The sequence below is a fragment of the Magallana gigas genome, chromosome 2 (assembly GCF_963853765.1).
Source record: "Magallana gigas chromosome 2, xbMagGiga1.1, whole genome shotgun sequence".
NCBI classification, from domain to species: domain Eukaryota; kingdom Metazoa; phylum Mollusca; class Bivalvia; order Ostreida; family Ostreidae; genus Magallana; species Magallana gigas.
The window spans coordinates 6,219,839-6,245,742 of NC_088854.1; the positions used below are offsets into that span (position 1 = coordinate 6,219,839).

The 25,904-nt window shown below is 39.3% G+C and overlaps 1 protein-coding gene across 1 annotated transcript in view; it reads left to right on the forward strand.

Annotated features, from left to right (window-relative positions):
• The window catches only part of LOC105342773 (titin), a 243,327-nt gene that overhangs the window by 23,119 nt on the left and 194,304 nt on the right, over positions 1-25,904 (forward strand). The window contains exons 20-69 of the mRNA XM_066074713.1: positions 2,137-2,328; positions 2,628-2,736; positions 3,086-3,330; positions 3,584-3,703; positions 3,888-4,277; positions 4,405-4,518; positions 4,744-4,866; positions 4,987-5,178; positions 5,272-5,442; positions 5,549-5,728; positions 6,077-6,202; positions 6,554-6,742; positions 6,970-7,146; positions 7,579-7,728; positions 7,937-8,059; positions 8,187-8,378; positions 8,466-8,649; positions 8,798-8,916; positions 9,028-9,152; positions 9,265-9,485; positions 9,782-10,078; positions 10,992-11,146; positions 11,264-11,412; positions 11,594-11,913; positions 12,017-12,204; positions 12,343-12,672; positions 12,898-13,118; positions 13,236-13,564; positions 13,682-13,879; positions 14,681-15,288; positions 15,517-15,778; positions 15,915-16,161; positions 16,274-16,419; positions 16,515-16,804; positions 16,902-17,141; positions 17,347-17,594; positions 17,712-17,913; positions 18,025-18,157; positions 18,249-18,411; positions 18,535-18,789; positions 18,905-19,006; positions 19,844-19,966; positions 20,221-20,706; positions 20,865-20,969; positions 21,082-21,135; positions 21,523-22,149; positions 22,644-22,754; positions 22,882-22,950; positions 23,259-23,462; positions 23,674-25,488. Coding sequence (XP_065930785.1) covers positions 2,137-2,328; positions 2,628-2,736; positions 3,086-3,330; positions 3,584-3,703; positions 3,888-4,277; positions 4,405-4,518; positions 4,744-4,866; positions 4,987-5,178; positions 5,272-5,442; positions 5,549-5,728; positions 6,077-6,202; positions 6,554-6,742; positions 6,970-7,146; positions 7,579-7,728; positions 7,937-8,059; positions 8,187-8,378; positions 8,466-8,649; positions 8,798-8,916; positions 9,028-9,152; positions 9,265-9,485; positions 9,782-10,078; positions 10,992-11,146; positions 11,264-11,412; positions 11,594-11,913; positions 12,017-12,204; positions 12,343-12,672; positions 12,898-13,118; positions 13,236-13,564; positions 13,682-13,879; positions 14,681-15,288; positions 15,517-15,778; positions 15,915-16,161; positions 16,274-16,419; positions 16,515-16,804; positions 16,902-17,141; positions 17,347-17,594; positions 17,712-17,913; positions 18,025-18,157; positions 18,249-18,411; positions 18,535-18,789; positions 18,905-19,006; positions 19,844-19,966; positions 20,221-20,706; positions 20,865-20,969; positions 21,082-21,135; positions 21,523-22,149; positions 22,644-22,754; positions 22,882-22,950; positions 23,259-23,462; positions 23,674-25,488 — 12,119 coding nt within the window. The remainder of the gene's footprint in view (positions 1-2,136; positions 2,329-2,627; positions 2,737-3,085; positions 3,331-3,583; positions 3,704-3,887; positions 4,278-4,404; positions 4,519-4,743; positions 4,867-4,986; positions 5,179-5,271; positions 5,443-5,548; positions 5,729-6,076; positions 6,203-6,553; positions 6,743-6,969; positions 7,147-7,578; positions 7,729-7,936; positions 8,060-8,186; positions 8,379-8,465; positions 8,650-8,797; positions 8,917-9,027; positions 9,153-9,264; positions 9,486-9,781; positions 10,079-10,991; positions 11,147-11,263; positions 11,413-11,593; positions 11,914-12,016; positions 12,205-12,342; positions 12,673-12,897; positions 13,119-13,235; positions 13,565-13,681; positions 13,880-14,680; positions 15,289-15,516; positions 15,779-15,914; positions 16,162-16,273; positions 16,420-16,514; positions 16,805-16,901; positions 17,142-17,346; positions 17,595-17,711; positions 17,914-18,024; positions 18,158-18,248; positions 18,412-18,534; positions 18,790-18,904; positions 19,007-19,843; positions 19,967-20,220; positions 20,707-20,864; positions 20,970-21,081; positions 21,136-21,522; positions 22,150-22,643; positions 22,755-22,881; positions 22,951-23,258; positions 23,463-23,673; positions 25,489-25,904) is intronic.

Here is a 25,904-nt window from a genome sequence, read left to right on the forward strand (position 1 = left end):
ATTTCTTATAGATTTGTTTTCATTATGTAACCCTATACAATATTATAGTATTTGGGGGGTATGGATCTGGCACTAAGTTGTGGCTTTATAGACTATAGTATAATAATTAGAAACAGGAAACAAGTTATGAAATTAGTTAGATAGTAAAGTACATAATTTTTTTTGGAAGAAGAAATCGGTAAGATGATACATGTATCAATAATGTTAGGGAAGCATTAAAATCAAGAATAACTCCCTGTGATTTCTGAGTTATCATGGGCAGGCCTTTAGCAGCTGCCGGTGAATGAGTTCCAGAGAATCTGTGAATCAAGAAGATCCAACAACACATGTGTTTCCAATTTCTGTGAATCTGTAATGATGTTCTCAAGTGGTAGAGATCACAGCATGTTACATACCGGCTGTCAGTTCTATCAGCTGACTGAAGCACACCATGTACACATCTGTATCACACCACCATTAATTTGTCCGCTAATCTATGGACACATTAATTTCACCCCCAATCAATGCTTATGTATCAAAATCAAAATAAAAAGATCGGTTGTTTTAAACTTTGAAATAGTTTGGGCTTATAGAGTTATATAATTTTTAGTAAAATCTAGATTCTTTGACATAAAATGCATCCTTTGGGCTAAAATTATTCTCTATAAAGATTTCCGAATATCTGTATGTAAAAAGGAAGTTGTGCTGGCATTAAGGAGGAATTTTATTCTGGTTCTGGGAGTGATAAGGATGTGCCAGCTAAGACCCGCTATTGGTAACATGGTGCCTCATCAGATATAAATGTTTCTATGGCAACTCACCAAACACGCAGGGGTGCAGTGAATGTATAAATAGCTGTCAAAGACCAGTCTGCCAAACCAATCTGTCTGATTGATTCACTGTTTATCTTAATAGATATGTTTTAGGTAAAACTCTCAAGATGTTCCTCAATTCTTGATCTTTACATTCTTCTTTGAAAACTATTATGTAACTGACTTAAACCCGAGCAGGGAACCATTAAAGTTGGTCTGATTGCAGAAAATGAAAAATGGCTATTATCCAAGAAGAAAGATATTTGCCAGATATAACTGTTAATAAGAAAGAATAAAGTTTGATTTCAAAAGATATATTGAATTCAATAACACAACTACATATGAAAGAGTTCATGTTATATATCTTACCTCATGTAATCCAAAAAAAATCTCGTAAAACAAAAATAGGATGTTGTAAAAGTATCAATGTGCATGCAGTTAAAACATTTTCACTGGGGCTTTCTTATCTCTGACTTAAGGGAGGCAGTAGAAACATTGGTCTACTTTTTCTAATTAAAGACACCATAAAATACAAATTAACTCAAGTTAATTAAAGCTGCTTGGTCCATTTTTTTGGCTTTCGTAGTATTAAAAAATTTTTTGGCCTCCTTTCAATGATAGAAATATTAAGAGTAAATAAAAAAATTCTGTATGCGAACACAAAAAAACAAGGCAAATGTATTTTGGGCTTGTTATGAAAAAGAGAGTTAGTATTGGTTTTATATCCCGATTGATAGGGTTTATTCAACTCGCATATTAAGCATCAACTGTAACTTCAGAAAAGTTATTAAAAAAAATGTACAAAGGTTTATTTTTGATTTTGTGAAACATTTTTGTAATCTTATTTCCTTTATTTATAGCAAATGTCAAAGTCCTTATACAATAACACCCGCCTCAACGTCGGGTGTGAACAAGGAATGAAATAACGCAGTACCCTTTTATCTAAAGTTTGTTTTGTTAACAAATTTTGTGCATCATTTTCCTATTGAAATATGGCCTAATTGACCATAAAATCTACTGCAATGCCTATTATTGCCAGCAAACACATACAAAACAAAACCATCATTTTAAAGCGAAGATAAAATTTGATATAAAATTGGACCAAGCAGCTTTAATTAAATGTGTAACTTGGACTGAATTGATTGCATTTATTATAAATCTTCAAAAAGATGTACTTTACACTGAGACCTGTTATTCCTCTTCACATGTTCTTGAGTGCCAATGGGTGGTCTTGTTCTTGAGTGATCATGAGCATTGGTCATATGTTTACCAGTAACACTTCATGATCAGTATGTAATGATTTGATTTTTTTATTTTGTTATAAAGTTTTGTATTTGTTTTGTAGAGCAAAGAGGACGAAATAAAAAACATCCTGGCTAGTGCTGATGCCTATGCTGTGGAAAACCGCTCCCAAGCGGACGTGTACGCGGCGATGGCAGAGACACTGAATGAAGCCTGGAGAGAACTCAACCTGAAACTCGAACACCGCTCAATGCTGCTGGACTTGAGCATCGGATTCCACCAGAGTGCTCAAGATGTGAGTAGCTTTTGTCCATCAACATTATGTAGTCAGAATTGTATGGGGTGATTATCCAAATTATGAATTAAAAAATATATAGAAACAAAACCATCCCTGAAAGTCTATTTGTAAAAAGTTAAAAAGATCTAAAAAAGTATTTGTAAAAAGAAATATATTTAATTTTTAAAGTTTACTTTTTTAATATTTAGACAATGATTACTTTGTGCATCAAAACTAAAACTTGAACTTTGCTAAAAATTGAACTTTGCCAGATTTTGGTGATCTAATTCCATTGCTGATATTGTTTGTATTTTTAGTTTGCTGCCAAGATGGAGCAAGCTCAGGGTAAATTCACCAGCATGTTGCCGACTCAGGACGTAAACACCGCCCGACACCTGCTTCAGCAGCACCAGGACATCAAAAAGAGTGAGTACTGGGGCCGAATCTCAAAACACAGGGACAGGCTCAAACAGGCCTCACCAGTAATATACAGGCCTGGAGGTTATAAAGCTTTGTGAGCATCAACTCCATGCCCAAACTTTTATTCTCTGTTCCAAACACATACTTTTTATCTGAATTCCACCCTTTTTCATTCATGAAATTTGAGTATAAGTACAATTTAGAAGTAAAGAGTATGGATTCGAGGATTGGGAACATACTCAAAAATTAAAAATCTACAGGCCAGATCAGATTTTAGTTTCATGTCATTAGATGACAATTTTTTAAATGAAAATCATTGTGTACTTTAAAGAACCTTGTATTAATTTTTATTCAGGCATACTTGAATCATCCCAAGCAACCTTGCAACAAGGTCATTCGCTTTTGGAGCGTATTCGTGAAATGGGTATGCATGCGGACCTTCAGAACCGACACGCCACAACAGCAGCGTGCTACGGTATCGAACACCTACTGGAACTACTACAAGACCGAAGACGACGACTCGAAGAAATATGGGAACAGCGCAGGATCCGTCTAGAGCAGTGCCTACAATTGTGCCAGCTCGACCAGGAAACCAACAAGGTCAGTCTCTGATTTGTTCATAGTAAGCAGATATCAGTCTGTGATTGGTTCATAGCAAGAAAATACAAGTCTCTGATTGGTTCACTGTAAACAAACATCAGCTATGGTATAATTAGTTAATATCACTTCTGTTTGTGCCCTGCAATGTATGACTTAAAATGAAATTGAAATAGATTTAGCTTAAGACCTAAAATAACATGTTTGCTATTCTATGCCTTACTTGGCTTTATACAATTGTAATTTTTGTGTGCAGGTTCTTGACTGGTATAGAACGACAGGATCCGCCTACCTACACAGGACTGATCTGGGAGACTCGTACCATCACTCCCAACTCATACAAGAAGAACATCACAGATTTGAAGCCCAAGCACGGGTAAGTCAACAATGAATGCATGGTAAAAGAAAAATAATTCGAAACCTTAGACAGCTTTTCTTGTTGAGAATCAATGTATCAATCAAAAGTTTTATTTTTATACATGAGTTCAGGATGATGAAAATTCTTCTATTTTGCTTGAAGGATTTAGAAATTTTAAGGAATTACATTCATGTTCTTGCAGCAAGTCCAAGAGAATGTTCTGCGGCTGGTCCGAAAAGCGGATCAACTTCTCCGCCGTACGAACTTGGATGCCGAGGGCGTAAGACAAAGACTACAGACAGTGGACCATGAATGTGAAAACTTCATGGTCCGCCTGGACACCAAGAGAAAGAACATTTCGATGGCTCTATCCTTTTTCGATTTAGTTGAAAAAGCTCTAACAACACTCGACCAGATCGAGGTCCAGCTTAACACCATGGACCTCCCACGTAACAGCGCGGAGCTTGCAGACCGTCATGCTCAGTTGTCTAACGTCATCGTGGAATCCTCCACTCCAGCCCTCCGTGAGGGTCGTATCCTACTTGAAAGGGTCAGTAGGGACGACCCTGGGGCTGATGGCGTCAGACGCAAGGTAAGCATAATTTTTCACCATCAACGATAATGATCTTTTAAATGCAAGGCACTTAGCTAATTTGACATTATGATAAATGTATTTTGTGGTGTACATTTTACTGACGAAGTATTTCATAATTTTGTAGATGACTCAACTGCAAGACCGCAGCATGGAACTCGAGTCCCTGTGTAAGGCTCGGCGAGCCGAGGCCTGGGAACGGAGCCAGACTTATCTAATATTCCAAGAGAAATACACAGAAGTAAGTGTTGCCTGAATTTTCTGATATTCAATGTAAAACACACAAAAGTATGTTAAATACAACTTATTTTAACTACACAAGAATAAATTATACAGATGAATAGGCATGCATTTAATGCTTGAAGTTAAAGAAACCCATTAAGTTCAGAGGCATTGCCATCCAAAATATTGAATGGACTTAATACATTAATTTGTTAAAACAAAATGGTTTTGTTGTCTGTTTTAGGTTCACACATGGTTAACAAAGATTTGTCAGGCCACCCTGGCCAGGCACAACTCAATGGGAACCAGCCTTACCAATGCAGAGGACTTCCTAGAAATACATGAACAATTGGAACAAGACATTCGAGTAAGATTTACTTCTGGTTTAAAGATACTTAAGTAATGATTATTCAGAAACACCTTGCAGAGTCATTTGATTTTTATTTCATCTCTCCTTGATCAATTTACTTATTTGACCTCCTTTCAGGACAAGAATGCGGATGTGGAGAGTTTGTCGGAGGCGGGGGTAAACCTGGTCAAGTCAGGGGACCAGGAGGCCCAATCCGCCGCCCACAAGGTCGACAGCCTGTGTAAGCAGATCCAGCGTCTGCACCGCACTGTGCAAGTCCGCATTCAAATCTCCATCGTATATGTCACTTTTCACAAGCTCGTGCAACAGGTAAAGGAAGACTTCGAAATTTGTTGCTGACTTTTTAACTAGAAATTTGACAATCAAAAGCATGCAGTTGAATACACATTTTTTTTTGTTTAGCTTGCCAACAACATGAATGGGTTGGAACATATCATCAAATCAGAAACAGAGAACTTACAAGACTTGACAGAAGATGCAGTAAGACACACGGAGGAACTGTGGACCAAGGTCACAGACACATACAACCAGCTGCGTGACCGCGGACAGGACTTCCTACAAAGTTCATCCACCGTATGTAGTTTGGCTGATGCGTTGACAAAATCTTTAAAATATAAACAAAATAATCAATTTAATATTGAAATTCTCAGTATTTTATTATGTAGAATATGTTCTTCAGATTCAGGATGACTCGACCATTGACATTAGGAGCTCCACCAACACTGTGGAGATCATTGTATCAGAATACACAGAGAGGATGACCATACTCAGCACGACTTACGAGTCATGGACAACTCATGTCAACTCAAGTCGCCAGTTTAAAACTCAGTGGCATCAATTTATCCAGGATGCCAGAAAGGTCAGTGAGCATGCCCAGTAGATATTGTCACATATACTTTAACAGGCTTTTCATGTATTTTGATATTAACATTTAAGATATATTATTTACAGTTTGACAAAAAATTTTGAATGATATTGTTGCTGTATTATTTTCTTAAATGTATCTGTAATCTAAGAGAAGTGAAGTTTTTTGAAAATTGCATGCCAAATCCTTTTGTTGTCATGTTTTCCAAAGGAAAACAGGGGAAAGACTTGTTCTCAATTTTCTACAAGATCTACTGTCATGCAATTTTCAAAAAAGTTATATTTCCCACAATAACTGCTGTTAAATTAGTCAGGCACTTGTGAGTATGTGTATGTTTTGCAGACAATTGATATGGTCATGAAAATTGAGAACGACTTTTTCCCGGTGATTGCGGGGGATTTGGGTAGCTCGGTGGACACCGCAAACCGCTATCAGAGCCAGCTAGAGGAGTTCACTCCCATGTTTAAGGTTGGTTCTATTTTATTTTTAGACTATTGACTGGGTTATGAAGATAGAACGCGAATTTTTCTATCCAAATTTGGCTGGGTACTTGGGTACCAGTGCACAAAATGTGGAAGAAATGCAGAAAAAAGTGGATATTTTTACGCCTCTCTATAAGGTAAACAGGGTCGTAAATGACAAAAAATGAACAATTATAAATCAGGTTTTTCAAGGCAGACAAAAATAACTTTATTTTTTTTCCATTCTATTGGAAAGCTGCTCTGTATATCATGAATTAACAAATAAAGTAAGATACATGAATTAGTAATTTTTAAACAAATTCTTGATAACCATGTGATTTTTGTGTTTCTGTAACAGAGAGCTCAGGAAGAGATTGAGCGCCACCTGAGCACTGCAGAGTTACTGTCCCTGAAAGGCAACACCAAGGGACAGAAGGACCAGATCATTAACGAGCTGATCAAGGTCCGCCAGCGCTTCACAGCCCGAATCCATGAGTATCAGATACTGCTCAAAATGACAATACAGTTCTTTAGAAACCTCGACCAGGTAAGGCTGCACCTGTCATAAATGTGATGGTTTGTTAACATTGAAGAGATGTTTTTTCAAGTCCATTGTATTTTTTAAAATTTTTTTTTACAAAAACAGTTTTCCCTATGCATGTGAAACCAAGTAAATCTGTTTATGATATGTGTAAGAGTCAATGGGTGGCTGTCTTATGTTCAATGCTCTGATATTCATATGGACGGTTGAGTAACCCCTGCCTTGTTTTGTAGCTTGACCGGCTGATTGAGAGGACAGAGAAAGAATACATGGAATCTGACCTACCGTCAGAACTTTCGCAGGCGGAGAGTCTGCTAGAGGAACACAAGCGTAAGAAGCAGGAAGTCTCCAGCCTGATCAACTACACTGCCGACGAAGGCGAGAAAATCGTCGTGCGCGTCCGACAAACGGTAACAATCTGCATCAATGTCAAATCGGAGATATTTAATGTACTGTGCTTTATAAGTTGTAATGTAGAGAGAATGTTGAAAAATTAAATGCATGTCATGAAACATCTTTTCTTAGAGGTCTCTAGCAATGGTCAATAGATATGTCCAACATCTCCTGAAAGAAGAAGAGGTATAGGAGATACCTAATCACAGCTTAAACCCTTCCGATTTGCATAACTTAATTACATGGATATATTATTATGAATATTTCATTACACTTTGCTTTCATATCAAACCTTGTATCCAACACAGCATTTACTAAAGCACAGAGAAAAGCCAGTATATGGAGTCACTAAAATCTAGCTGACAATAATTATGTGAAAATCATGTTCAATTAAGATATAATATACATATACTACCTATTGGCTTATTGTTTATTATTGCTGATCACAGGACGCAGAAGCTGCCGCCCAGGACGATGTTGAACGCGTGCTGAAGGTGACGGCAGAATATAAACAGAGATGGAACCAGGCATGGGAAGAACAGGAGAAACGCCTGAAGCAGAATCTACAGATCTGTCAGTTCAACTACGACCTCAGACAGGTACCTTAATACAGCTGTCCAGTCGATGGACCATTTGTGCAACCACGAACTAATATTCAAAAGTCTCCAATCAGAACCTAACTTAAACTGTTTAATCTTATATAATCCATTTTGCAATTTATTTTTGAGCTTGAAGCGTACTAAATGCTTTACTTTGTTATACATATGGTCATTTATTTCATGTTTCTTTATACTTTCTAATTTTCAGATCCATTCAGAAATCGATGAGCTACATCAACATTTACAGGCAAGGCGAGGTAGCTATGGCAACTCATTGCCAGCAGCAAGAATGAACTCGCAAGCCTTCAAACAGTTCGAAATGACTGTTGAGGTAAAAAAAAAATGTTGATGAATTATTTCAGATTTCATGGATTTAAAATCGTAAAAATTTTAATGTGCTCGTCTTAAGAAATAAAAATAATATTTATAAATTCATATAATGTCCATACTGTTTTTAGTTAATTGAAAAGAAAATTCAGAACTTCTCGAGCACAGCTGAGCTGATGGTCCAGGAGCGCCATGACGATGCAGTTCACATTGATCGTGAACTTGACCTACTGAAGACAAAATGGACGACCTTCCACACTAGTGTCCGAAACTACCGTCAGCTGCTAGAGTGCTCGGTGGAGTACTTTAACCTTTATGAAGAGGTCAGTGTACAAGGTCACAATAGAAAAACGATATGAATAGTCAACAACTGCATGAGTATCATTACTAACTATTAATTTTGATTTCAGTCCGAAACATGGATTAAAGAAGGAAACACATTGTTGAATGATGTTCATAGACACATGAACCAGTGCCGCTCTTCTACAGATGCTGAGCGCCTTGTGTCTACTTTAGATAAATTCATCGAAAATGGACGTCCAATGCAGGAATCCAGACTGCAAAGGATGTCAGAACTAGTCATAGAATTATATGGTAAGTCTAGAGGGTATCAGAACTAATAGGATTATGATATGATTAAGTTGTAAGAGTATCAGATCATGTTAAATCACAGAAATGATAAAAAAAACATGATTTTCTGTTAAATTGTATCCGGTGATATAATTTATTTTGTGTCTTTCAGGTGAAGAGGGACCTAGTCGTTTACATAACTTATTTGTACAAAATCAGGAATTGATGCAATCATTCCAGCAAACCGAAAATCACATTGCACAAGTCAAAGCCCAGCTGAAAGACAGAGAGGTATGGGAATAAGTAAAAGCTTGATATCATGTTACAGATGTTCAAGTTAAGTTACAGTTGTTTAATGGTCAATGTTGTACTAATGTCTCTTCAATATGATATTTTGTAAAGGAGGGACAACCTGTAGCTGAGGAAATTCAGCCCATGGAAGTGATTGTCACTGCCTCAATGCCCAAAGCCCAACCTCCTAGAATCATCAAGCCAATCACAGATGCCGAAGTTATGGAGGGAGAAAAGTGAGTTCATTTCTCTTCACCCTCTTTAATGTAATGATTAAGATGTCTTACTGTTGTACTAAGAATGCATTATTTGTATAACTATAAATGACAACACACTGTGGTATTGCAGAGTGACTCTAGAATGCCACGTTGACTCAGCCACTACGCCTGAGGTAATGTGGTACAAAGATAACCTACCTCTGAACAGTCCAGACTACGAGACCCGCTATGACCGTGGGGTCGCGACCCTTACAATTGAGGAAACTTTCTCTGAGGATACCGCCAGATACACAGTGCGTCTGACCAATGAAGCAGGCACCGCAGAATCGTCCGCTTACTTACATGTCAGAGGTCAGTATAGATGTAGCTGGTATCGGTCATTTGTTCATATTGTATTAAATATTATATATATGATACATATAACTAAGCAGTGCGCTAGATTAACTGTAGTGAATTAATTAACTGGGCAACTGATGGCCTGAGCCAATAAATATGGAGCTTCAGTAAACAATAGAAAATAAAATTCTTTTAGCTTAACATTGATATACAGAATATTCTTGTTCTTTCATTTTTGTAGAATAGGAATAAAAATATGCTATCCTTTGTTTTAGCTATTAACCAGCAAATTGAAATAATACCTATTTCAGAAACACACCAGCAAATTTTGCCCCCAGACTTTACAAAAAATCTCAAGTCTGTTGATGTTTTGGAAAGTTCCCCGCTATCCATGGAATGCCATGTGACCGGGATTCCCTCCCCTACCATTTCTTGGTACCGCGATGACCAGAGCATAGATAGCTCACCTGAGTACATTATCACAAAAATTAACGGCACTTGTTGCCTCAAAATCCGACAGGCTGCGCGCCATCACAGTGCTCGGTACACTTGCCGTGCCAACAATCCGGGAGGGGAGGCGGCATCATCCGCACGGATCACTGTCGTCCGTAAGGAAACGTTCACTTATAGGCTTGAGCCTGGTCCCCAGAATGTTTTAATGTTGTGTATTCTGCCTAATTTGTGGTTCATGCATGGCATGGGTAGAAATAACATATCAAAAATATCAAGGGGTTGGGTGGGTTCCATAAGTTGATGTTTTATCCATAAAGATGAATAAATTATAAACTTCCACAACGTAATGCATGATTTTATGGCCAGTGGAAAAACATTGAACCTTGTCTTTGAATCTGATGAGTTACAATTTAGAATTTGTAGTGCCCCTGCTGTAAAATGATACCATGTCAATCTGTTTTATCCATTGTATTAAAGCTTGAGTGATTCCCGTTTGTAGCTCTGCAAGTGTCTATCACTGAGTTTGACAATGGTAGTGTGTGGCATCCTTTCTGAATTATACAGAACATGAACACTTGGAATGGTTTCCCTTGATAATGCATCTTCCATAGTGTGTTTGAGTTAGAAATGTCAGCTCCTCGAATTCTTGCATGGAGGCATGACAGGAGCGATGATCTGAGCTTTAGAAGATCCCAGCTTTTACTTATTAGTAGAACTTGTTTTTGCCATTGACACAACTGTGTCTACCTTGAGTTGCTTTGCATGGTCTTTTCATTGTTCTGCAATGCCCTGGCACTGAGCCAGAATAGGCAGATGTGTGTGATTCCTTCTGCAGTTAGAGCAGTGATCTGTTGAGCTCGGCAGATTACAGAGACTTTCAGATTGAGAGCAATGGATTTTTGCATGGATTTATATCAGTTTTTGACTTGATAAGATAGTGAATTTAATGAAATTTTTAGTGAAAAAAATGAGATGAAGAATCATGTGTTTTACTTGATGAAAGGACATATTCTCTAATTAAAGAAAAACCAGTATATTAGTGAGGAATTATTTCTTGATGCTTTACAGCCATGGAGAAGCCAATAATACACAAAATGACAGAGGATACCAGTATCCCAGAAGGCAAAGGGGTCAGACTTGAGGTCAACTTCACAGGGTCACCAACCCCTGATGTCACCTGGTTCAGAGGTCAAAACAGAATTGTACCATCAGCTGTTTACAAGGTAAGCAATTAGTTTGTTATTTCAAATAAATTTTTGTAACTCTAATATACCTGAATAAATTATAATTTCATTCAATATGAAAGGATTTACTAATTTTAATCGATATTTTTTTTATAGATAACAATTGATATTAATCGATGCACACTGGAGATTAAGGAGGCTTTCCCTGAAGATTCAGGGACATACACAGTGGTGCTACAGAATGCGGCTGGAGAGATCCGACGATCCTGTCAGGTCACAGTGGAGAGCTTCTACTCTAGCACCACGTAAGTTATCCATCATTCAAAGAAAATATTTGGTTTTGAGAGTAAAATATTTCTTTTAGAAAATCAGACATTTTTAATTTTTTTTGCAAAATTCAGTCATCTACACTGCATGGGAGATACTTTTTTGCAATTATATAGATCTGAAGTTAAATATCAAGAGTGAATTCTTTCTTTTTAACAGAGAGTCAGCTTCACTGGCCTCTACAGAAATTGAGGCAGTTCCACCCAGCTTCATCCAGCACCTATCCCCAGCCAAAGAGGCCATGGAGGGATCACGAGTGCGTTTGGATTGCATCCTGGTGGGTCACCCCGAACCAGAGGTCATCTGGTACAAGAACGACAAGCCTGTTAAGGAGTCCAAGGACATCCAGCTGCTGTTTGAAGGTGACCGCTGCACACTGTGTATCAGGGAGGCCTATCTGGAGGATTCCGGAACCTACCGAATCGTTGCCAACAATATCCACGGCCAAGCTGAAAGTCTCTGTAAACTGCATGTTGAACGTAAGTGATTTCAATATTAGTAGAGTTTCCATTATATTTACATTAAGAGAAAAAACCATACATTTCTGTATACGTATATGGGGTAATTTGTGTATTTTTGCAGCATTGAGCGAGTTGAGTGATGCTTCCATTGGAGAGATGACATCCCCACGATTCTCTCAGCCACTGCGGGACTTCAGCGTCCAATCAGGACACCGAGTCTGCCTACAGTGTAGAATCACAGGACATCCGATACCGGAGGCCAAGTGGTACAAGGACAACAAACCCATAGACAACAGCCCAGACTACGAGGTAAGGCTCTCTCTGTATTTACAATAAATCAATCCAAAAGTCCATAAAATAGTTGCATGTATATTCCTTACATCTTATAAACACTGTTTAGTAAAACAGTTGCACAGACTAAGGCAAACTTATGTTTTCTGATTACAGATCACAGCCTTTGCTGATGTTCACAACTTGACAATTCCTGAAGCCTTTGAGGAAGACAGTGGCACCTACATGGTAAGGGCCATTAACCTGGCCGGAGAAGCCAAGTGTTACTGTAAACTAACTGTGAAAACTGTGTCAGAGCCCATGGAACAAGAGGAAGTCATGAGAATGAAACGTGTGGTGGAAACCAGGGAGATGAAGGTCAAGGTCGGTCGTGAGGAGGTGGAGCACTCCCCGCCCGAGTTCCAGAGACTCTTCCAGGACCTGAGTGTCAATGCTGGAGATGCTGTCACACTGGAATGCAGCATCACTGGAGCCCCCAAGCCAAAGGTAGCTTATTTTTGTCCAAGTTGACCAAGGAAAATGGTTTTTGATATATATTTGTAATAGAAATATTGCATGTATTTTGTAAATTGTCCTTTTCCAAAGAGATTTTAGAATAATATTTGCACTTCATTTTATGAAATAATTAGAAATATTTTGCATAATAATTGGCTGTTGGTTATCTATCTATTCATATCTATTACATGTACTTATGATTACTGACTTTTCCAGGTGACCTGGTTCTTCAATGGACAGCCTGTAGTCTCCAGGGACTATCAGATCACTATGGATGGAAACACCCACCGCTTACACATCCCAGAGGTGTTTGATGAGGATGCTGGTCGATTCTCCATCACAGCAGAAAACCCATCAGGCAAAGCCACGTGTTCTGCTGTCCTCAATGTGGATGAGGAGCCAGCTCCCAAAACCAGGATATTTGGATCTACTGAATAGTAAGTGGCCTTTCTGACCATATCAGAGAGGGGAAATAGGATTTGGACCTTTCATGAAGAGAACAGATTAATTATCCTAAGTTGTGTGGTTTCTGAGCATTCTTTTTTGACTTTCAGCACCAGCAGACGAGTTTCTCATACAGAAACTGTGACCTCCAGGGAAACCAGGTTGAGTCGCACCATCATGACCGCTCAGAGAGAACAACAGGCCTACATCCCATCCTCAGAGCAGCATGCCACCACCATTATCACCGACGTCAAACCACAGGTGCCACAGCTCACTGCTCAGGAGCACTATGCCACCACAATCACCACTGACCTGCAGCCAAAGTATCAACCAGTGGACCTCACCATCTCAGTGCCAGTACCACCAAAGTTTGCCCAGGCCCTCAAAAACATTCAAGCCATGGAAGGGTCAAAGGTTACATTTGATGGAGTTGTAACTGGTAAGTTCACAAAGATTTTCATAAAAATTTATATCTTAGAGGATGATACTTTCATAAAGCATGGAAAGGTAATTAAATGATTATTTCAAACTCAATATTTGTATTCATTTTTTCCAGGCAAACCAGAACCCTCTATTAAATGGTTCAGAGAAAACAGAGAATTAACAGACCAAGCTGATTTTGAAATTTCCTACAAAGATGGCCGTGTGAGTCTGACTATTCCAGAAGTGTTTGAAGAGGATGCTGGAAAGTTCACCTGTACAGCAAAGAATGTTGCTGGTTCTGCCAGCAGCTCAGCAGAGCTTGTAATCAAAGGTCGGTATTCGTCTTACTGAGGGTGCTTACTGAGGGTGCAAGATATTCATCTTTTGAGTTTTCATTGTACATTGTGAACAAATCAATACTTGCATTTACAATTATTAAGGGACTGGTATATAAGCCTGATTTACCTTAGAAGTGACCTTAGGGCCAGTGGTTACAAACTAGACCTATCTGACTGTATGCACTCACGTAAGACTGCACTGCAAAAGGATTAACTTTAATTCCCTTTAATTTAACTTTAATTCCCTTTAAATTATTATTGACCACTACCTTTGTTTATATTTAAAGATTAAAACCTAAAACAATAATCTGATAATCCCAATGTTCACACTTCCTTTGGAGAGGACTTTTTTTAGGTGACAATATTTCGACTAGTAGTGTGTTTTTGACTGTGTTAGGGTGTGGGGGAGATAAGTATGAAGGGGTCATTCCGTGGACCCTGGGAATATTGACTCAGGGTGAGGATGTCCAGTAAAAGTCCTTTCATGAGTAGGAGATACAAAGGGCTGCTGGCGCACCAGCTTATTCAGATCTGGAACCACCATGAATTAGGTAAAGGTCACACTGGGATTACACTACAGGAAGTGAAGTGTGTACACACATACGTTAGAGCTAGGAAAAGAGAACCAGCTGGTTCAGTGAAAAAGGGATTACTTAAACTGTTCTTACAATGTCCCAAATTTACAGGAGGTTTTAAGGAATTGTTTTTTTAGATTGATTTGAACTGATTATTGTTAATTTGCTCTCAAGAGATATTTAAACCAGTGTTTTATTTATTTTATTCTTCTACTACAGCCTCTGTTTTACCACCGTCATTCACTCAGAAACTCAAGAGCCAGGATGTTGGTGAGGGCAACCCTGTCCGCTTCACCATCAAGGTGTCAGGACAGCCCCCTCCCGAGATCACATGGTACAAGGATGGAACCAAACTGACCAGTTCCAGAGACTTTGAGATTATACAGGAGGGAGATATCCACTCTCTCTACATACCAGAAGTGTTCTATGAAGATGCCGGCAAATTCTCAGTCACTGCCGAAAATCCTGCTGGCAAATCCCAGTGCCAAGCAGAGCTTAGAATCCAAGCACCCATGGAGGAAACCATCACTCCGGTGCAGAAACCAGCAACACAAATGCCGTACGGAGAGCCAACTGCCTCTCCAAAGCTTCAGCGGCCTTCAGACTTCATGAAGAAAGACGTAGCACCAAAGACTCGCAGCCCTGCAGAGCCCCAGAAATTCACAGAGCAAGTGGAAATGGAGGTAGCAGGGGATAAAGAACTTCCAATGTTTGAACAGAGATATAGGTTGTTTCAGAAACCAGAAGAGACGGCTCCACCTAAGCAGGTGTCTGAAGTGTCCTTTAAACCAGCTGTATCCCACAAACAACCCCCCAAATTTACCAAGGTTTGTATAACACATTGTTCATTTATTGTACATCTTTCTGAAATGAAGTTTGTTATACAAATGGTAATTAGGTTTCTATTGATAGAACTGTTATTGAAATAACATCATGACAGTTTGACTCTATTTTCCTGTAAAATTAAAGACTAAGAATGTGGGAAAAAAGCCTTCAATGTAGACAACAGGGAATAAAATAGAATTTTTTATGACCGAAATCTGTTGTTTGTACAGAGACTACAGGACAAGACAATCAAGGAGGGACAGAGGTTGGTCCTAGAGGTACGTGTAGAGTACAAAGGACCAGAGCCCATCATTAAGTGGTACAGGGAGGGGCTAATCATCAGGAACTCCCCCGACTACCAAATCACATTTGAGAACAACACATCACGGCTATCAGTAGCCGAGGTCTTTCCAGAAGACACTGGTGTGTACAAGTGTGTGGCCACAAACGCAGATGGATCAGATTCCACAGAGGCTATGCTGAGAGTAATTGGTAAGCCATTGGAATTGTTCTTAATTAATCTGATGTTGCAGAAGTAGATGTTGTAATTAATATTTTGTAAAAGTCTAACTCTCCATTTACATAAAAAACATACAGTATGTATGAGTGGAAATTTATTTTATTTCAGCACCATCCCCATCCCAGTATGAACAGATGCTGGTTGATGAGCGCCCCGATGTGGCCAGCCATGTACCGATGGAGGAGGAGAAAGTACCCTCCCCAGTGGAGCCCCAGCCACCAGTGTTCCTTGAATCGCCCCACGACTTCAGACTGGTAGAGGGAACTAATGCCATCTTTGAGTGCCGCATTTCTGGTAAACCATTCCCAGAAATCACTTGGAGAAAGCGCGGATTCCCCATCCGCAATGATGCTAGGTAAAATGGTTTGCCTCTGTCAGAAGCAAAGCTTGATCTATCTTGAAATATTCTACAACATTTTTGTGTAAAATTTATTTTCATTTTAAAATGATTTTGGTTTTTCTTGCAGACACAGAATTAGCATTGATGAATTTAATGGCCGCTGTTCTCTTGTCATCTCTAACTGTAAACCTGATGATGCAGGAGACTACACATGTACAGCCATTAATTTTGCAGGAGAGACTAACTCCACAGCTGTTCTTCTTCCTGCAGAAGGTAAAATTTCTTCAGATTTTTAAGCATTACATCAATAGTATCATTAGACTATAATGACATCCTTAGAGTGTAAACAATATGATGTTTACTTTTAGTGAAGCCACCTTCACCTCCTCCTGCACCTGAGCTACCAAAGACACAACCACCAACATGGCAACAAAAACCATGGCAACAGAGAACAGAACCACCAACCAAAAAACCATGGCAACAGAAAGAGACGCCGCAGCCTTCTTGGGCAGCTTTGACTGAGCAGTTCAGTCAAGGGGAAGCACCACACCGGACTGACAAGGGATTCGTCACCTCCAGATCTGAGAGAATCCTGGAGAGTAACTTAGAATACAGGAGATCTCAGGAACCAGAGGAAAGACCAGTCACCTCAACAGCTGTATGTTAACTCTAGAATTTTGTTGGGTAGTCTTGCTGGGTCTTTTTCAATCCTCTTTATAGGCATTTCTATAATGTCTTGTGATATTTTCTTACAGGACTTCCAACCTGCTGGTTTCGAGGAAAAACTAAAACAACAAAATTACATTAAAGATGGTAGAGTCAAATTCTCCAGTGAGACAGAGACATCTCAGTCCGAGTATGAGTCTGAATTAGACCGCTCACCAGTGGCTCAGCCGAGCCCACCTCAGATCACCCAGAGGCTCAAGGACTTCCGCCTCATGGAGGGATCAGATGCTACCTTTGTCTGCAGAATCTCTGGAAGGCCAAGACCAAAGGTTTGTTGAAGGAGTTCATTATGAATGTTCTAATTCTTTGATGCACTTTCTTTTTATATTGCTAAATATTGAGTAATGAATTTTCATGCTTGTTTATCTTAAAGTCAATTCTCTGTTTTGTTTGTAAGGAATTTAAAAAAAAAAAGATTTGTTCCTTTTATAATAAGAAGTTTTCACAAGGTTGTTCTTGCTTGTTTCTGTTCAGGTTGCATGGTACTTAAATGGACACAGAATTAAGAGATCAAGTCGATATGAGATGAAATTCACAAAGGACGGTTACTGCACCCTGCGTATCCGCATGGCTCTTCCAGAGGATGCTGGACATTACACAGTCCTAGCTGTCAACAACCTTGGAAAGGACACCTGCTCCAGCAAACTCTATGTAGACAGACTTGGAAACATTGATGCCACATCTTTTGTGGCACCCGAAACCTTAGACAAAATACTCAACAAGTAAGTACAGGCTCATGCTTAGAAGGTTAAGATATCAATACCCAAAAAAAATTAGACGTGTTACACCAAATAAAAAAGTCTTTGTGCCACTTACAAGTTTAATTCATGAATTAACAGAGGCAAGAAAGATCAAGCTCCAGAGGATGAGGGAGGCATTCTTGAGGCCCTGTCTCGCCCGGTCTTTAAGAAGACCCCCGAGGACAGAGAGGTTCACGAGGGGAACACTGTCCGTCTGGACACTCTGGTGTCTGGCCGACCAGTTCCTGAACTCTCGTGGTTCCTCAATGGACACCCAGTTCACAATGATGATCATCACAAGGTCTGTATTATGTTTGGCAGTGCTAAAAGAAACTAATTAGATATTTTAGCAATTTACAGAGAAAAATAACTTTCAAATATTCATTGGTGCTATGTTTATTTATTTTGATAGATTGTGGTGAATGAAGATGGAGTCAACTCCCTGATCATTTTAGGAGCTTCTCGATATGACTCTGGTACATACAAATGTGTGGCCAAGAACAAGGCTGGAGAAAACACCTTCACTGTCACTCTCAAGGTCATGGGTAGGTCTATAGTCTTTATGTCTCATGATTATAATGCTGAACTATAGTTGATTTTTTCTCACTTACTGATCCTGGAATTGTGAATTTTCAGAAAAAGAGCAAATGCAGCCTCCTAAATTTGTGGAGAGAATGCAGAACTTCACTGTGAATGAAGGTCAACCAGTGACCTTGACTTGCCAGGTTACCGGGGTACCTGTCCCCATGATCAGCTGGCAGAAGGATGGCAAAATGCTTACCAATGCTGGTCCATACCAGTAAGTTTCATACTTAATGAAAGCTTTTTAAAACCTAGTATTTGTTGTAGCAAATTATCTGCACGATGTGCATGGGGTGTTCAACACAGGCAATATTTTGTAATATCTGTTTTTGTTACTCAGGATCCAAACAGAGGGGGGTAGATCCACCCTCACCATCCCTGCTGCTCATGTGTCAGATGGTGCATGGTTCCAGTGCTCTGCAGCTAATGTGGCTGGAACTGCCTCCACACGAGCTAAGCTGAATGTACAGACCCAGCCAAAGAAAGTGGAACCACCAAAGAAAAAGATCAGCATATCCAAAGCTCCCAGAAAAGTACCTTCTCCACCCACTGTACCTCAGACAGAGCCATGGGTCTCCAGGACAGATTCACCACCGTAAGTACATTGTCAATACATAGATGGGTGGATCCCAGAGGATCTGGTTGTTGTGTACTTTTTATATCGCCGAATTAAGCAGTGTCCCTGATAAGAACTTTTTACCCTTTTCTAGTCACTATGAGATCCAACCAGAAGGTCTGGTTCAGCAGATCTCGTACTCAACTGAGCGTGAGAGTGGAATTCTGAGACTAGTGAAGGAGGAGGACATCTCCAGGTTAATAGAGCATGGTTGTCTCCCCTTTGACATGTTTGTCTCCCTTTGATATGTTTTTTCCTTTGACATGTTTGTCTCCCTTTGGCATGGTTATGACCACGCTAGTAAATCAGTGTCAGTAAAAAAGTGAATGAAGGAAGTGTGTTACAGATAAATTTAGCATGTTTTTCCTTTACCTTGTTTTGAATTGTGATTATAAAAACATTTTATTTCTTATTGTACTGGGTTTTTTTTCATGTAAACAATGTTTGCACTATTTTATTTTTGGGGGGGGGGTGTATGGATGCAATTAATGCTTTATTAAGAGAACAATTTTGCATAACAGTTGAACACGTCATCTTTTCGGAATTAAAAGCATGTCTTATGATATGAAAATAACCAACCAATTAGTCTATTCAAATCCTTGGCAAAATATAGTTAGTAATTATGAATTTCAAGGATGAGAAAATATTTAAGTAATTTAGTACCTATGTTGTAAATAATTGGCTTGTCTTAAGATAGACTGGTAATTAGGCTTGAAAGTACATGTAAATTTTGTGGGCATGAAAAATAATTTATTTTAAATTGTAATTTTAGTTATTAATAAGTTACATGTGTTTGACAATCATTTTATAAATGGCAAAATGTTAATATCAAAATTACAATTTAATTAGTGAGTTTTATTGATCAATTGATTAATGTAAGAATTACAATTTGATTAGTGAGATCTACTGATTAATTAACTAGTGTAGGTATTACCATTAAATAAGTGAGTTTATCTAAGAAATTATTTAATGCTAGAATAAAACTTTTATGATCATGGAAGTATATTATACTAGCTTTGAATTACTTGATTAGTTACAAGCCATATGGACCAGAATCCCCAGAGGATGTGCCTAAGACTCAGGGCACCCCTAGGGTCCCTCCTCCCACCCCTGTCTCAACCTCTGTTGAATCCTCCCCTATACCAAAACGAAGAAGGTTAGACCAATACCTTAGTTTTTGCAAGACTGCAGAATTTGTTTCATAACCGTGTTTCAATTTGAAGTTTGAATTTAATATATGCATGTGTGTGGATTTTAAAATAACAGCAGTTAAAAGAAAAAGCAATTAATACTGTAACAGACAAATTTTTTTTCATATTAGTGAAATGTGAATTCTTCAGAAATGATTTTTTTTTTAAACTTGAAAAAAAAATTTAAAAGATAAAGATCAATATGTCTATACTACCCTAGACTTGGACAAAGACCTATTGACCAAGCAACATCAAAGAAGACGATCACACCACAAGCACCTGTTGTCCAGCCTGTGCTGGAGCCCACACAGGAACAACCAATGGAAGTGGAGGAGGAGGTTCTCCCCAAATCTGTGTCTGAGGCCAAGGCAAGGTTTGAACAAGGGGAAGACATCCCACAAGCCAGACAGACCAAGCACAAAAAGCCAACAAAGCCAGCACAACCGGCTACTCAGGCTTATAAACCAGTAGCACCACCACTGGAAATGAGACCCAAGACTGAGGTGTCCACTTACAAACACACCCCAGCACCCAAGGAGGCTCCCAGACCAGTGGCTCCACCCCAGGAACAGCCTATGCATGTTGCTCCTGTGGCAGCCCCTGTAGCAGCCCCTGTGCCTTTACCATCCATGGCACCTAAAGTACAATCCAAGAAGAAAGTGCAGATATCCGACAAGACTCGAGTCAAGCCGCCCTCTCCCCCAGGGTATGAAGTGTGCTCTATCAAGTTGCATGTCTGACAGTTTTTCACCATCAGGAGGGATGATTTTTCTGCATGCAAACATTGCATTAAGAGAAACCAATTTGCATGCCAAGAAGTTGATAAACTGAGAGTGAATATCAGTATGTTTTTCTGTTACACAGTTACGATATTCAGAGTGAGGGATTTGTGCAGCAGATCAGCTATGCGTCCGACACAGAGACTGGATACCTTCGCTTGGTGTCAGAAGATGAAATGGATACACCAAGGTTTGTCTGCATGAACAAGATGCATGACAGTGTCTTAGTCCTTATAATGCAGGCAATTCATATAGTTCATTGAAATGTCTGCTATAATGTTGCGTGTTATTTTTCTGAGCAGACGAGAGCCTCTAGAGAGAGCTACACCTCCATTTAGACCAGAGGAGGATGAAAGGTCTATATTTTTATTTGGAATGATAACTATTGTATACAGTGTATAGCTAAGCAATTATGTAGAATATGCTGATGATTAGTGTAATTCTGCCATGGCATGATGCTCTTATACGGCACAGTAAATATTCGTCAAATATTTGCCCAGGATGTTGTTTTTCAGCTTTGAAATGAGGAAGACTATTTAAGCATGAAAAAAAAAATGTAGAGATGAATACAGAGTGTTTAAGCATGATAGGATGAATTATGAGCAAATAAGTGTCAAATAGCAGTGATGTATTGATAGTGTACACATACTTCATATATTAAAAGCAGAGTTTGTCTACTGTATTGTGATGTTAATTTAGCCATCATATAGCATGACTTAAGCAGCCATTGTTATTTATTTCAGAGCATCTCCAGCTCGTAAAGTGCCACCATCAGTACCCCCAAAGCCTTCAAAAGAGGCTTCTCCCTACCCAACGCAGGCCCCGAGAATGGCCTCACCCTCTCCAGTGCGTGTGATTTCACATGTTTCTGCCCCAGTTTGGCAACCAAGGAGTACATCTCCATCACCAGTGAGGCCCCAGAAAGGGGTGTCTCCGTCCCCTGTAAGAATTATACCCAAAGTGGCATCTCCTGCCCCTATGTGGCAGCAAAGGAGCCCCTCACAGTCACCTGTGAGGCCTCTTAGGGAGATGTCAGCATCTCCTTCTCCCATGAGGTCTGTGTCACCATCTCCAGTTAGGTTTATCCCAAGACTGGCCTCACCAGCTCCACTCTCAATCTGGAGGCCCCCCTCAAGGGCCTCATCATCACCTTCACCTGCAAGGTCACTAAAGGGGATGTCCCCCTCACTGACTAATTTTGTATCAAAGGTGGCACCCTCCCCACCACCAGCACCACCTATGAAAATAAGGATGACTACAAAGTCAAAAGTAACCACCAAGAAACATGTGACCATTAAACCACCCAGTCCAGTTTTAGAGAAGCAGGAGATAGATATCACTATATCAGGCTTTGAGTCGGCCCCTGAAAGGTGTGTTACTGAGTGAAATGAAGTTGATTTCTGAGTGACTCCTTTCCCAAACTTTGCTGGTCAAGTTTTGATTTTTCCCAACCTCTTGATTTATCCCCCATCCTAAAATACACCCACCATGGAAATGAGATCCTTATACATGTATCTCCAAGCCCTGTCCTTTCCCTTCTTCCTATATATCACTTATCTCTTTCTTTAATGAGCTTGAACTATGAAACTTGTTCATTTTTTGTTCAGTATAAAAAAACAGATTTTTGCATGACATTTATATTTAGTCTGCATGTTTTTCTTGAATTTGGAAGAGTTTGTGATATAGGTTGTTTGAGTTCTCCGACAAGTATCAGAATTTATATCTACCGGTATTAAGAAAAATTTGTGAAAAGATATTAAATTTTGATAATTGATGAATGATTATGAGAGTATTCAATGTGAAAAGAAATCAAAATGGACTTATTAAGGACTTGTTTTTAACTTTGTGACATGGCTGTTTGCAGTCACTATGAGATACGAGAGGTAGGACCTGTACAGGAAATTCATTATGTCTCTGATACGGAGGCAGCAACACTGAGACTTGTGGGATACTCCACTGAAGATGAACCGGACAGGTAAAGGCATGATGAGTGATGCATGCTGGGAAATATGCTGAGAGAAAGCATGCATGAAAATAAAAATGAGAAAATGAAACCAGATTAAAGATTTCAGTGAAGCATTTCAATCTGTTTTATGTTACAGCCGACTAGAACGACCTATTAGAGAACCAGAGATTTCTCTTACTCAACAAATGAAACATCAGCAATACAGGTGATTTACTGCAGCATGACCAACTTAGAGGACTCTCAGATTTGCATCATGTTCAACAAATTTAATGGATAATCTCATTATTTTAACATAAGCTTAATATATTTCCAGTAACTCTTAAGTCTCACAGGTTCTGCTAGTATTGTTTATAACAAAGTAAGAACAGTGAATTTACTCACACTTAACTCACGATTTTACACTGTGCAGCACTTTGCAATGTTAATGATAGACAAAAATAGCTCTAACGTATAAAACTGTGATAACTGTAGGAATATATATATGTTTAAACATTGAATTAACACTTAACGTAGGTCTGTAAAACCTCCCTCACCAAGGGAGCGCAAGAAGGCCAAAAAACAGAAAACACCTTCACCACCAAAGGAGACATTTAAACCAGCACCGATTGCACCAACTTATGCGCCACAGATTGTACCTAAAGCAGCTCCAGAGAGGCAGGCTCCACCAACCCTGCCACAGAACATGAAAGTGAAAGCGCCAGGAGTATTCAAGCCAAGGTGTGGACCATCAGCATGCTGTGTTCAAGCCCTCCCTACCAAATCTATTGTTTATGTAGATATTGTAGATATAACCATAGTTGATAACAATTTAATGCTTTTATATTTCATTTATTGAGTTATTTTGTCTCTATATATGCTTGTATGTATTTTAACCACCTCAATGTTGTACAATGTTTGTCCTGACTTTCACTGTCTTTAATTCTTATAGTAAACCAGAAAGCAAACCTAAACCTCTCTCTAAACCCACCACTTCTAAATTGGATACTACTGTCTTGCCTGAACCAGGTTCAGATTTTGTCAGTGCTGAGGCCAAATTCTTTCAGAGGAAACCTGTAGAAATGGAAATTGATGTTCAGGAATCTAATCTAAAACCTTCAGAAATAGCCAGATATAAGAAATTTGGGCCGAAAAAACCTGAAGATGAGACTGACTTTAGACAACAAGGTTTCGTTGTCTCAGAGAGTCAATTCATTCAAGGCCCGTATGATATCCAGGTTGATCAGAAGACAGTGAGTGGTGTTCAGTTTGTACAACAAACTGTAAGTCAAATGTCAGCACAACGCTTTACTGAAACTGAAAGAAGGGTATTCCAAGATCAACAATCTGGCAGAGCTGAAGTAGAACAACCTGCAAAACCACAGCCACTTGAGGTTGATTTGGGAGTGTATGGTTTAGAGCCATCTGAACTCACCAAGAAAACCTCAACCCAGGTATCCAAGCAGTTTCAAACCAAGATTACAGATGAAAGGCCACAGAGTCAGCAACCAAGCTTTATATCAACTCAGTTTCAGCCAGGTCAGCCAGCTCCAGTCGATGTAGATCTTGGGGTAGACCAGTCTGGTCTGGAACCAGCTGGGGTTACTAGAACAACTTACAGTCAAGTATCTAAAAAATTTCAGACTGAAGTGGCAGGAAAGGTTTCTCCTTCAGAGAAGCCTGGCTACAGATCAGTGGAATTTAAGCCAATGGTACAGAAGCCTATTGATGTTAGTCCAGAAAAGCCTCAACAAATGACTGTATCCAAAATAACAACAAAAAATGTTTCAAAAAAGTTTGAAACGGGAATCAGTGAGAAAGTACCTGCTGCCCAACAGCCTGACTTTGTGTCAGCTGAAGCCAAATTTTTCCAGAGAGGACCAGGTTCTTTGGATGTTGAGATTGAGGAAGAAGCCAATCTGAAACCATCAGAGATTGCCCAGTTGAAGAAACAAAAAACTCTTGCAAAAAGATATCCACCTTCCGTGCCTCCAAAACCAAAAGTATCCAAACCAGAGGATGGTGGGAAACCTCATGCAAAAGTTGAATTTTACAAAGCTGTATCATCTCCAACCCATGCTCAAACATTCCAGGAAACTTTTAAATTCCTAGAGAAACCTCCTGGATTTTCTTCTGTGAAACCACCAACGTCCATACAGAAGACACCACCTGTTGAGAAAACAGTTTATTTTCCTGATGATAAGCTGTCAGTCACATCTTTGACTTTGGACACAACATCAAAAGCGCCTGCGCCACCACCCAAACCGAAGAAACCAACACAACCCAAGAAATCAGAGGTTACTCTTCAGATGAAGCCTCAGAAACCAGAGATATCTAAACCAAAGTTATCACCCAAAATGAAGAGGGTGGAACACAAGAAGAAAGAACAAAGGGTCACATTTTCATCTGATGAAGGACCCAAAATTAAGCACAGACCACAATCTGATGAAGGACCTAAAATAAAGTACAGGTCAGAGTCTGACTCAATCTTCACAGAGTCTGATTCAGAAGCTCCAAGCTGGGCTTATGTTGGGCCAAAGATTCGTAAAAAGAAACCTAGTGAAGCACCCAAGAGACTGGTGATTGATATAGAGCCTTTGAAATTACAGTCTGAGTTGGTAGACTCATGGGAGCCAATACGAGCCCCTGAGCCTCCTAAACCACAGATTGTTGACACTGATTCTGAAGATGTAACCCATTGGGCCCCAGATCACAGCATTATCCCTAAAGTAGCCTCTGACATTGAAAAACGAGAGGAAGAACTCAGGTTAGCGCGTGTGGGATGTTTTGGAGTGTTTATTTCAGCTCAAAAAGCTTTTGGCAGCTTATGTTCTTCATGGCCATTTATGTTCTTAATAAGTTGTTGATGCTTCAGAGTGTGAAATAATGTTGTTGATTTTTTGCAGGCTGTTTTATCTGGCAAAGTTTGATGAAATATTTCTGCTGTTCTTTTATAGCTCCTGATAGTTCAGGTTCTGCTTTAGTTGCTGAAAATGATGCTTGCTGGCATCAAAATTGCTTCTGCAAATTTGTTTTTGTTGCTGTTGGGATTCTTTGACAATTTTATTGAAGTTTACATCTCAACTCTGAAAGTCTTTTATTTCATTGACTCCAACACAAATCTCTGTTTTACCTAGTTTTTTTTCAATTGCATTGCAATTTTTATTTAAAGCATGCCTTTCA